General features: G+C 41.4%; 1 protein-coding gene across 1 annotated transcript; it reads right to left on the bottom strand.

The window, feature by feature from the left end:
* Positions 1 to 1,243: 1,243 nt before the first annotated feature.
* Positions 1,244 to 12,158, bottom strand: MPZL2 (myelin protein zero like 2). Its single transcript, XM_036123036.2, has 6 exons — positions 11,904 to 12,158; positions 10,747 to 10,913; positions 10,259 to 10,469; positions 7,364 to 7,511; positions 3,780 to 3,855; positions 1,244 to 2,228 (listed from the first exon to the last, which is right to left on the bottom strand). Exons 1-5 carry the CDS (start codon positions 11,959 to 11,961, stop codon positions 3,792 to 3,794), a joined length of 648 nt encoding a protein of 215 aa, XP_035978929.1. The 5' UTR covers positions 11,962 to 12,158; the 3' UTR covers positions 1,244 to 2,228; positions 3,780 to 3,791.
* Between the last annotated feature and the right edge of the window lie 1,031 nt (positions 12,159 to 13,189).

The following is a 13,189-nucleotide window of genomic DNA, read 5'->3' as shown; positions in this document are numbered from 1 at the left end:
GTATTTAATGGAAACAAGAGGGGAACAAAAGTATGCTTCCGCTTTTGGGAAAGTTTAATAAGCTTTCATTTTTCAATTCCCATTCCATTACCAGACGTGAAAGCTAGTGATTTTCTCTATTGAGAAGGTAATGTAAGAGTACCGAACAGAAGAGATGATACCCTTCCTTCAGAAGCGTTCCCAAACTAAGTAGTTTGTCGTGCCCAATTCCCAGTTGTCCAAAGCAATGTGGAAATCCATATACATTTATCCAGTATAAACTAATTTTATCCATTGGCTTCCAGACTCCCTCCTTCTAAGGAAACTCCTCAGTAAAGATAAAATATATAACCATCTGTTTTTTGGTACTTGCTGTGTAAAATGTTTAGATTTGTATATAAGCAAATTATATAATTGATAATTCTTTATTACTAAAGGTTATTTACAAATGTGTTTAAGGCACAATAAAAAATAAATTACAATACAAAAGTTATCTTTAGGAAGAAGACACTGAACAACAGGGTCATATTAACCCCTGAATATTTAGCCAAGACACAAGCTACAAGTTTTACTGGAAAAGACTTTCCATGAGTTTTTAACCACTTGTTCATTACACTTACGGAACATCATCCAGGCCATCTGTTTGAAAAAAATATGTTATTTTCAAAGGCTGAATTATGGAGAAAAATAGAAAATGTGAGTTAAAGGTAATATAGACCTTTAAATCTAACTTTTAGTTTCAAAACTAAGTATTAAGACTACTTTTTTAGTGTAAAAGACAAAATGAGACAGGTATGGAATGAATCAGAATCAAGGTTCATATGTAAATTGTAACAACTATTTTAAAATACCCAAAAAAAATATCAAAGTTCAGCATCTTTAAATACAGGTAACTATTTGAAAATTCCAGTTTGTTAAAAGAAAGAACATCTTTGGCCCAGTCAGTAAAAACTGAAAATATTAGACTATAAAGATGGGGGAGAGGGAGCAACGAAACTTTCAGATGTTTTGTACATTTTGAACAAATGCTGCTATAGCTTAAGTTTGGAAAGACAATGGGAGATTAAACACTTTAAAAAGCACTCTTCTTTCCATAGCCCACTTATAAAGTTTGCTTTCTCTACTAGTATAAGGGAAAAAACGAACAAAGTTGGTTTCATATTATTAGTTTTGGTATTTCTTTGCCCCATACCAAATCCTCCCTCCCACAAAGTAAGCCAGTAAATTAAAGCAAAAATAAGATAAAGAAAAGGAAAAAAATAAATAATATCATCCAGTTCTCAGAGCTTTATATAACACTGTACAAAATTATCATCATATAAGGTTGATTTTTTTCACCAGCCCTAAATTTTTACAGTTGTAATGTACTATTTCAGAATCCTTCCATGTAACTGCTTAATGATTCCAGTCTGCAAGTGAACTTAGATTTTGTTCTGTTGTTATAGATAACTGAATAGTAAGCTAAACAGTATTCACCACTCATGAAAAACCTGCACTTTTGGTTGTTTTTCACAACACAGAAAAAAAAGGGCGACAAGTGATTCATCCTGGGGTGGCATTTGTCAATCTACAAGCATTTATAAACTTTTCTAGCTACTCTGTGATTTAGATTTGTGCTATTATAAAACTTGGATCAACAAAACAAAAAATGAACATTATCTAGGATACTGAAAAAAATTCAATAAAACAAGATGTGTCCCATACTTAAGGACAGCCAGGAAAAAATCAAACTGTTCTTTTAACAGTTTGAATTTAAGATTTACTGTTAATCAATCAAAAACAGCTGGGAGAATTAGCTCACTTTTAATTAAGAGTGAGAAGGAAAGAGTAAACACATTAACTTAAGTAGCAAAAGTGCTACTCTAAAGAAACTAGTATGTTAAAGGAAACGTCATGACAGACAAATTGGCTCTCATCTCATTTGATACCAATGTATGTGTGTACAATTAATAATCCACAAGGAGTGTTTAAGGGCAAAAATGTACCTTCTTAGTATAAAAGGCTAATAATGGGCATTTGAAAAATATTTGCACTTTGAAATTAAATAAAACCTTAGTAATAGACTGTGTGTGAGTTTGTTGGTATCTGCTCAAGAGGGCCTTTGCCAGCTCCAGAGAGATGTTGCTCAACTAGATGGTTATGTACTGCAGAGCTGCTTGGAAGACAGGTCACAACTGGAAAAGCCAAAGAAAAGCTTCCATCAACTTCAGCTTATCCTAAATTTCTTGTTCTTGGGAATCTTCAGCTTTCTGAAATACAAAAGTTTAAATGGATAATGCATTTGGGAAGAGTGCATAGAGATACCTGGAATTATGAATTACATATATATTATTAGATATGTTCACCACTGTGAAGGAAAATATTCTTAATGGACTTGTTCTCCTCCTAATTCAACTTTTAAAAGATGTTTCCTGATCCTTGTTACATAGTTCTCAGTGTCAATTTCCTTAATTCATAGCCTCTGCCTTGCATGGACACTTGGATGATCCATAGCTCACTCACACACATGCATGCCTTCTCTCTCTCTCTCTTTCTCTCTCTCCTGCTCTCTCTCTCTCTCCCCTTTTATTATAAACAAAATCAAGCACACAGAAAAGTAGAAAAGACAGTGTATAGAATTCACCCATTACCTAATTTTAAAGCATTTTTTGTATTATTTGCCATATATTTATTTGGTTTTTAATTTGTTATATATAAATACATATATAAATTTATATGTAATAAATGTATATTATATATAAATGTATATTTAAGATAGGGACATTCTCTTCTATAACCACAAAATCTTTATTATACCTAATAAAAATTAACAGTAATTCCCTAATATTATCCATTTTCCAAAATTTTCATATTCAAGACTCCCAACTGCCCTCCCCACCAAAATCTTCTTACAACTAGTTTGTTAAAACTAGTATCCATCCAGTGAGGACATCCAGTCACATTGCACTCGATTGTGTTAGTTCCTTAAATTTCTTTTCATTTCCATCTTTATTTTCCATGACCCTGACTTGTTAGAGAATCTGCTTGGCTTTAAAAAGACAATAGCCCTTGGTAAAATCTCTCTCTGATACTAGATTCTTCTGGGTTTACAACAGAATCATTTCTCTCCGTATTCTATTTTATAAATCCTTGAGGGCTTTCCCTGAAGCTTTAGTTTACAAAAATGTGACTCTTTTTGCAAATAATAATAGTGGACCTGCTTCGGAGAATAGGAAAAATTCTGATCATATGAAAAATAAATCATCCTACCCTTTAAGCATAATAAACCTGAAAACTAGAAAAATAAAACTACACACTACTAAAATTAGATTCATAGTCCCAATAACTAGACGAAAGGAGTTGAAATCAATTCCAAGTAGTATAAAAGTTCCACCAAAATGTCAGACATACCCAGTGAGTTATTCTCTTGATGCCACAACTGGTTTACAATAAAATAAAACAAGCAGATATTGCTTCTTTCATTTAAAAAAATAAAGATTTATTTACATGTTGAAAGTGAATTTATTATTCTTCGTCATGGTAAACATAACCACCAAGCCTCAAATAATCTTAGAATTCTCCCATCTTCCATGGCAGTAGGGTCTCACTGCCTCATCCTTTGCACAAAACACACTCAAAGAGGAAGCTGTACATAACACTAATAGAAGACTTTTACCTCCCCGACCCAGCTCCTCTAATTTCATGTAGAAAACACCTAACATCTAATTTCATGTAGAAGTCCTAAAATCTGGGAGATCCACATTAGAGATGGGCCAGACAAGAAAGCTAAGGAAAGAAATCAACTCATTTATGAGCCTCACCATCTAAGAATGTTAGTCTGTGTCTTCTAAATAAATGGAGACCTTTTTTTCTTGGTTGAGCCTTTCCTCTTCTTTTCTGTAACAAAGAAGTAGAAACCAATGTCAGGTGAAAATGACAAGAAGCAAGGGAGGTAAATCTTAGAAAGAAAGCTTTGGACGATGTATTTTCTCCCGTATTTTGGGAAGCATTAAATGCATCTGGGAATAGATCCAAGCTTACAGAGAGCTAAACCACCAGTGCCATCTATCTAATAATACACATGCCTCCACATGACCCTGGGTCTCTGAACTTCTACATGCTTCAGAATACTTTTATTTTTTTTTATTTTTTATTTTTTTTAAAGGTTTTATTTATTTATTTGACACAGAGAGAGAAAGGGAACACAAGTAGACAGAGCAGCAGGCAGAGGGAGAGGGAGAAACAGGTTCCCCACTGAGGAGCCTGATGTGGGGCTCGATCCCAGGACCCTGGAATCATGACCTGAGCCGAAGGCAGCCACTTAACCGACTGAGCCACCCAGGCGCTCCCAGAATACTTTTAGATGGGGATACAATGTGGGAACCTGAAGGAGTTAAAGCAGACACCTTAGTTTATCATTAGTTCCAGCCTCTAATCCCACTCCTTATTCAGAAAAGAAAAAAGAAAAAAATCTGCGTTGACCTAGAAGCCATCTTTATTGCTTTGTAGTCAAACCCTAACATCAGAGTTGGGTTCATTGGGCTTCTTAAAATCAATTCTATTTACGTCAGTAAATATTTCTTGAGGAAAGGAAACAAATGGTGCTGGGACAACTGAAAAACTGCAAGTGCAAAAGAATGAATTTGGACTCCTACTTCACTCCATATACAAAAATTAACTCAAAATCAATCAAAGACCTACTGGAAGAGTTAAAACTGTAAAGCTCTTAGAAGAAAACAAGCATAAATCTTCACGACCTTGAGTGAGGCAGTGGTTTCTTAGATATGACACCAATAGCAGAAGCAACAAAAGAAAAAATCGATGGATTGGACTTCATCAAAATTAAAAAGTTCTGTGCTTCAAAGAACATGAAGAAGAAAGTGAAAAGGCAACCCACAAAAGACAACCCAACTTGTAAATGGGCAAAATATTTGAATAGATAGGTCTCCAAATAAGATATGCAAATGGCCGGGACACCTGGGTGGCTCAGTCGGTTAAGCGTCTGCCTTCAGCTCAGGTCGTGATCCCAGAGTCCTGGGATCGAGTCCCACATCAGGTTCCCTGCTCAGCAGGAAGCCTGCTTCTCCCTCTCCCACTCCCCCTGCTTGTGCTCTCTCTCTCTCTGACAAATAAATAAAAATATTAAAAAAAAAAAAGATATGCAAATGGCCAACAAACACATGGAAGGATGCCCAACATCATTAGTCATTAGGAAAAGGCAAATCAAAACCTCAGTGAGATGCCACTCCACGCCCACTAGGTGGCTATAATCAAAAGGTCAGGGCGCCTGGGTGGCTCAGTTGGTTGGGTGACTGCCTTCGGCTCAGGTCATGATCCTGGAGTCCCTGGATCGAGTCCCGCATCGGGCTCCCTGCTCGGCAGGGAGTCTGCTTCTCCCTCTGACTCTCCCCGTTCATGTGCTCTCTTTCTCATTCTCTCTCTCTCAAATAAATAAATAAATAAAATCTTTAAAAAATAAAAATAAAAAAAAAAGGTCAGACAACAAGTGTTGTCAAGGATATGGACAAATTAGAAGCTCATATGTTGCTGGTGGGAGTATACAATGGTGTAGCTATTTTGGAAAACAGTCTGGCAATTCCTCAAAAAGGTAAACATAGAGTAACCATATGTTCCAATAATTCCACTCCTAGGTATATACCCAGGACAGTTGAAAACATATGTCTACACAAAAATTTATAAATAAATGTTCATAGCAGCATTAGTCATATTGGCCAAAAAGTAGAGAAAATCTAAACGTCCATCAATTGAATGGATAAACAAAACGTGGTATGTACATGCAATGGAATATTATACAGCCATAAAAAGGAATGAAGTACTACTATACACTCTACATGGATGAACTTCGAAAATACTATACTAAAGTCAAAGAAGCAGACATAAAAGGCCACACTGTATGATTATCCATTTATATGAAATGTCCAGAATAGGTGTAGAAATGCTGGCCATACTGACTCCATCTTTGACCCACCATCTTGTTGTAGTCTGCTTGATGACCTCTTCAGGGCTACATGTTCTAGAGTATTGTATCAGATGTAATGTAAAAGATAAATGTTCAAACTCCACACTCACATTCCAAAACTAGAATGTCCAGGGAGCCTATTCTGGATTTCAATGGGCCCATTAAGATACTGGTGCAGATAACATAGTTTTCTGCAGAGCCAAGGTGGTGCCAGAAGGTCTGTTAAACGTTAGCGATCAATCACGTGTATGCGAACACGCCCCCACACATCCTGCTCCTTTAAAACCAGCAAACTAGGGGCGCCTGGGTGGCTCAGTTGGTTAAGTGTCTGCCTTGGGCTCGGGTCATGATCCCAGGGTCCTGCTTCTCCCTCTCCCTCTGCCTACTGCTCTGCCTATTTGTGCTCTCTCTGTCAAATAAATAAATAAACAAATAAAACCATCAAACTAAAACATGGGACTTCGGAGGTGGCTAGCTGTGCTGCTGTCCAGATGGCAGTCCTCTTGATCCTCCCTGTCAGTAAGTCACTCAGCATAAAACTCTGTGTATTCTGTATGGAGTTGCCTACTTCCTTTTCGTTTCAAAGTGCCTTCTCAGTTTGGGGGCACTTTACGTTCTCCTCACCTTTGAACAATAGGCAAATCCATAGAGACAGAAAGATTAGTAGTTGTCAGGGGCAGGTGGGAGGCAACAATGGTGATGGCTAAAGGGCATGGAGTTTCTTCTGGAGGAGATGAAAATTCTGGAATCAGTGGTGATGGTCACACAACTTTGCGCACATTAAAAAGGTGAATGTTTATGGTAGGTAAATTTCATCTCAAAAAATATACATATTTATTGAGCACCTTCTATCAGCATGGCTGACTTTCCTAGGCACTGATTAGTGGCGCCCCTGCTGACTGCCCAGTGGTCCTTACAAATGTACACTTTACATTAAAAGTAAAGGAATGTCCGGGGCGCCTGGGTGGCTCAGTTGGTTGAGCGACTGCCTTTGGCTCAGGTCATGATCCTGGAGTCCCGGGATCGAGTCCCATCGGGCTCCCTGCTTGGCGGGGAGTCTGCTTCTCCCTCTGACCATCCCCCCTCTCATGCTCTCTCTCTAATAAGTAAATAAAATTTTAAAAAAATCAAAATTAAATAAGTAAAGGAATGTCCTAGAAAAGTTTTATATAAGCAGATTCTGATAATATCAAATCCTCCATAATAAAGCCTATAATGAAATCTTCTGTGAAATTAATTAAGAAAGCTTTTCTAAAGTTACTAAATCACACCCTAATTTATCCATCCTGTGAATTTGAATTCTTTCACAAGACTTACTCAGAGTGAAGAACATCTGTTCAACAATCATTTAGCCCAAGTGTAAAATACCAAGAATCATGATAAAAGAGTATTAGAAGAAGACTTCCCAGAACTGCCCAGCCTTACGGTTTTATCTCCACCACTTTATGAGCTCTCTCAGCCCAGCGCTTCTTCCGGAAATGCTGGACGAGGACCACCACGATTACTATGATGACCATCAGTGCACAAGCAGAGCCAATGGCCAGGGCCAGGAAGTAGATCTCAGAGAAGCGGACTGTAAGGAAGAAAAGTGGATCTCATGTTTCTAAAAAGAGAAGGGACGTGATGAAATCTAAAGCGAGAAGAAGGATGTATTTTCATCATTAAATGGAATCTTCCTTTCTCCTACCATATTACCTTGTGAACTCTAGGAGCAATAAGAAAGCTACGCAGACTACTTTAGTGGTTCTCAAACTACGGTCCCAGGAGTAGCAGCAACACTCTTAAGAACTCTGAAATGCAAATTATCAGGCGCCTCCAGAATGTCAGGGGCCCGGCCATCTGTTTTAACCTGTCCTCCAGGTGATTCTGATGCAGGCTGAAACTTGGAGAATTACTGAGCCAGTTGAACCACCTCGTGGGGTAAGGTTATTGCTGACCTCATCAAACCCAGCGCCCAAACTGTTTCTCCTCAATTCCCTCTCACCTCTGGCATTCAGTCAGTCATTTATTCCAATTTATTAAGGGCCTACTATGTTCAGACATTGCAGTGGAAATACAAAGCCAAAAAAGATATTACCTTCAAGGAACTCATGCCCACCGGGAAGATAGGCAAGTAAATCAGTAACTATAGTCTAGTAGATAAAATGAAACAAGAGGGAACCTAGAGGGAAAGGTCCCTAAACCAGGCAGAATCTGGGAAGCCTGGGTCCCTTGTCTTTTAGTCAGATTTCTGATTTAAACTTAAGTAAACCCAGGGCTCCTGAGTGGTTCTGTCGGTTAAGCATTTGCCTTCGGCTCAGGTCATGATCTCAGGGGTCCTGGGATCGAGCCCCGAGTCCCTGCTCAGCGGAGAGTCTGCTTCTCCGTCTCCCTCTGTGCTCTCTCTCAAATAAATAAATAAAATCATTTTTTAAAAAAATTAAATAAAGGGACGCCTGGGTGGCTCAGTCGGTTAAGCGTCTGCCTTCGGCTCAGGTCATGATCCCAGGGTCCTGGGATCGAGTCCTGCATTGGGCTCCTTGCTTGGTGGAGAGCCTGCTTCTCCCTCTCCCTCTGCCTGCCGCTCCCCCTGCTTGTGCTCTCTCTCTCTGACAAAAAAATAAATAAAATCTTTAAAAAAAGAAAAATTAAATAAATAAACTTCAGTAAACCCTCAGAGCCAGAAAAGACATTAGAGAAATGTCTAGCCCAGGAGTTCCCAGCCTGGAGTCTGTGAAGGAGGACAGGGATAGAGGGGAGCCATAAGCCCACAAACTCCATGTCATTTTGTGTGTATGTGTACATTTTTGTGGGAAGCAGAGACGTGGCTTTCACTAGATTCTCAGAGTAGTGATCACAGTATGTGTAAGAACCATGTGTTCTTGTCTAACCTGTTCATGCAGGTTAGCTGCAGATGAATTCAGAAACTGAGGTCCCAGGACATTCCAATACGTCTTTCGGTACTCAAATGACTTCTCCAAGGTCACACAGCCCTATTGATGGGGCCCCCGAAGGATGATACTAGGAATGAAAGGAGGAAATCCTACCACTTTACAGGCTTATACATTTTGGGTAGTAATATTATGTGTTGGTTAAGAGCACGCACCAGAGAGAGTTAGATCAAAATATTAGCTCCACCATTTACTAGCTGTGTGATTTGGGGTAACTAATTTATTTGAGCCTCAGATTCTTCAGGGTATTAAATAGGGGTAACAATATCCATTTCTTGAGTTCTTATTTAAAAAATTCTATTCCTGGGGGCGCCTGGCTGGCTCAGTGAGAAGAGCACACGACTCTTGATCTCAGGGTTGTGAGTTCGAGCCCCACATTGGGCGTAGAGATCACCAAAAATAAATAAATAAAGTAAAAAAAAAATTTCGTGTAAATTTTCCATGCTGTGCCAGCACATAATAAATACTCAATATGTGGTAGCTATTATAATTTTCAAGGCAAACAAATATTTTTTTCAGTGCAAGTCGAGAGTTTGGGGAATTTTTACATCTATTATCTCATTTTATCTTCACCATAATCCTTGCTATATTATTCTCACTGTAAGGAGAGAAAAAAAGATTTATTGACAGTTGTTAAATGATAACAGTGGCTCAAACCCAGATTTACAACTCAGAAGTTTTATGGTCTTTGCTTTTCGCTATCTGGCAGTTTCCAGGTTTGCCTTTACCGGATTGCAAGCAATACGGTACCTTCGTTTAGAGTACAGCTTTGGAGTCAAAGATGCTTGGGTTTGAGTTCTAAATGATTCCATGTATCAGCTCCATGAATTTGGACAAGTGACTTAATCTCTGTGAGCCTCAGTTTCCTCATTAGTAAAATGTGGAGCACTAAGAGCACAATAAGCTGATGTGATATATAAAGATTAATGTATGCAAAGCCCCTGGCATGTGGGAGTACTTAATAAAGGAGAGCTGTTGTTATTGGTATCTGCCGCCTAGGGTGGTTGTGTGAGTTAAATGAGCTAGTACGGGTCAAGTGCGGGACACTGCCTGACACAGAGTAGGTACTCAATAATATCTGGTGAATAAATGAGTGAATGAATGGATCTATTGTTAGTCTTTTATCAGAGAATTGCTTCCTCTCTCTTTTCCAATCTCAATGCCATTTCTGTAACAGATTCCCTGGTCCGTTTGCTTAACTTCGTGTTTCTTGCCACAGCCAAACAAAGCCTTTCTCTTTTTACCCCGCCACTCTTCAGTCTCCCTCTGTGGATTGCGGATCTGAAGGGCTAGCCCTGCTCTCTACCCTTTCAGCCATCACAAAAGATTACCCCTCTCTTTTCTACAAGCTCTTACGTTTCCCCAAACCGTTTTCCCCTGCCCGACCTACCAGTGTGCACGACGCTGAGCCGAATCTCCCCTATCAGCCCATCAACGTCAGGTGGGTTCTTCACCTGGCAGGTGTATGTCCCGTTGTCATTAAACTGCAGCTTCCACAGGATGATGGAGACATCGTACCGCTCAGGGTTCCCGTCCCAGACCACCCGATCCTTGAAACGCCCACTCATGGGTTTGAAGGGATCCACATGGTAGTAGAATACCTAGAAGGGAGAAGTGGCCAATGGTCTTCTTCAGTACGTGGGCAAGGAGGCCGAGATGGAGGGAGCCAGCCTCACTGCCCCATCTGCAGCTCTCCCCCAAGAACCTCTTGCTCTCCCGTTGATGGACCTCTCAGTTCTGTCTGTCTCTGTCCCAAGAATTGTTTCTCAGCTTTGCCCTGTACTTGTTGCTAAGAAAAGCACAGGAAGGGCAAAGAGAAACAGACTGGCTTATTTTCCCAGCCAAGGGTCTCCCGGCCAATGACAACAATCTACTTACAAACTGCTCAGGCCCCCCATCTCGAGGCCGGAAGTTCCAGGTCACTGTCAGAGCATCACCCACAGGGGCAAAGCTGGAGAAAGTGCATTTTAGCCGAACATCTGTCCCATTGACAGCCTCTAGCACTTGGGAGGTGTAAATTTCCACTGCAGCTATCAGCTCAAGGGCTGCCGCAAAGAAAAGGAAAAGGGAAGATGTGGATTGAGACAATTTCTGCGGACACTGCCAAAATAAATGTCTGAGTGCGGCACGAGACCGAATTGAGATGCCCCAGCTCTCAGACTTACTTCATCCTGAGTCTGCATACTCCCACCTACATGCACCTGTGGCCTTCCCATGCCACAGAACTAAAAATACCACCCAGCGAGCCTTCTTAGTGCTCACTTTCGCCACGGCACCATACCCCAGCCTCACGGTACCCACTGCAAACTGTTCTAGCAAACTGCAGACGTCGGCAAATAAAATTGAAAGCAGAAACAAATCAAAACTAATCATAACATGAATTAGACATGTATTCAGATTAAGCATTATGTATTGTGTGTATCGTGGTCCCCTCTAAGTTGTCCAGAAAGGGTCCTTGTTAGGTCATGATTTCATACTGTTCCTAGTCTTCTGCAGAAATTGAATTCGTCAACCCAGGCCAGCTTCTGCTTGCACGCCTGGAACCTCTATACCACGTGGCATTTTTTTTACCGTGATATTTACATTGAGAACTTGCACGTTGGGCCAGTTTCAAAATTATGGGGGGGGGGGTGTGTGCTCTCTCCTGAAATTCTCAACTTTTCCAGGACTACTGCAAGTCCCAGACAAGACCCACACACAGAAATCCCAGTGCCAAGTCCTGCCTGCAGTGGGAGGTTGAGAGTAGCCACACGGAAAAAGAAACAAACAAAAAAGGGTTTGTAACCTGAGATTAGAAAGCCCTCTCTGTGCCCGAATCACTAGCAGCTGAAACACACCTAAACCTGTTTGTCCGAAATCAGTTCTCCAAAAACAACCCACCAACTTCAGTTTCAAAGTAAAGTCAAAACCAGAACGGACCGTCACTGTGGCTCAGGCTCCCCAACAGAACTCTGGCGACTTGGGAGACACTTGGCTAACTCTGGGGGGGAAGGCAGGGAAGGAGCGAACGCCGAGAGAAGCCCGCCAGCCCTTACCTGTGAGCTGTATGCCAAGGAGAAGCAGCCCAGCACACGAAGGGCTCTTGCCATACATGAGGGAACCCAGCCCTGGCCCCGGAGACCAGACCGGGCAGACCGAGGGCTCCAGCTCCCAGCCAAGGCCACGCCGGTAAGGACGAGCGCCGCGTTTTCCCCGAGAGAAGAGCCAGTCCCTCACCTATTGGGAAGCTGAGCACTAGTGCCTGTGACTCATCCCGGCTCTGCTGGTGCACTTCGCTGGAATGAAAGGTGGGGCCTCAGCTGCCTACTGCCCTCCTCCCTTTGCTCCCTTTCCTCCCTTTCCTCCCTCCCGCCCTCTATGCTACAAGCAGTTTGCACTTAGTTCCAAGCCCTGCAGTCTGCTCTCTAGGTCCCAGTCCGTCTGATGGGGCTCTGGCCTCTGGATGGCCTCAGAGACAGCCAGAGGAGCTGGTACCAGCCTGGAACGGCCCAGCAGCTTTGGGTTTGGCCCCCCGCACACACTGTTGTTTTCTAAGCAGGCTTCTCGCTGGCCTGGGAAGTGAATGTTGAAATCTCCTCGCAGTGACTCCGCTTCCCAAAGCACCTCCCTGGGGCCACAGGAGCCTAGACCGGATTCACACGACTCCAAAACAATCCGAATGTCTCAAGACCCGCTCCGGACAAAAAGTCCTACAGCTTATACCCTCAGTTTTTAGTTAAATGTTATCCACATGCATCTCTGCGCCTTTCCTAGCTTGTAGCTTTCTCCTGACACACCCCTGAAATAAACGGACCCAAACAAATCTCGATGTTTAATGACCCCTTCACTTTGAAGAACTTTAAGAAGAAGCAGGACATCGTCCCTGCTCATTTAACCTACTATCTCAATCCAGTTCACCTCCCCAATATTCCCATGAAGCGTTCCCATTTTTCCAGAGAGGATACTAAGAGCCCAGAGAAGGTAAGTGATTTGCCCAAGGTTGCACAGCCAACAGGTCGTAAAACTGGAACTTTTCTGACTCTTAAGTCTAATGCTCTTGCCGCAAAATTACACCCAAAGTGAACCATGGACCCAGAGGACTCTCAAGGAAAAGGTTTTCATAATAACTTTTCTGTGCCTCAGATTTCATCTGCCATTTTTAGGGCGGCCATCTGTCCGGAAAAATCTGAAGAGCTGAGGAATTTAAATGAGAAAAGGTGCCTCCTTGTCTGGAAAGAGGGTGGCTAATTGTACGAGATTAACAAAGCAGCGTTGAGAAGCAGCAGAAGACAAAGGAAGATTACACCTGAAGTTAAGAAGTAGGCTTGAGCAGGAGTCTAAC

This window comes from Halichoerus grypus, chromosome 11 (genome assembly GCF_964656455.1).
Source record: "Halichoerus grypus chromosome 11, mHalGry1.hap1.1, whole genome shotgun sequence".
Classification (NCBI taxonomy): domain Eukaryota; kingdom Metazoa; phylum Chordata; class Mammalia; order Carnivora; family Phocidae; genus Halichoerus; species Halichoerus grypus.
This window is presented reverse-complemented; position numbering and strand designations above follow the sequence as displayed.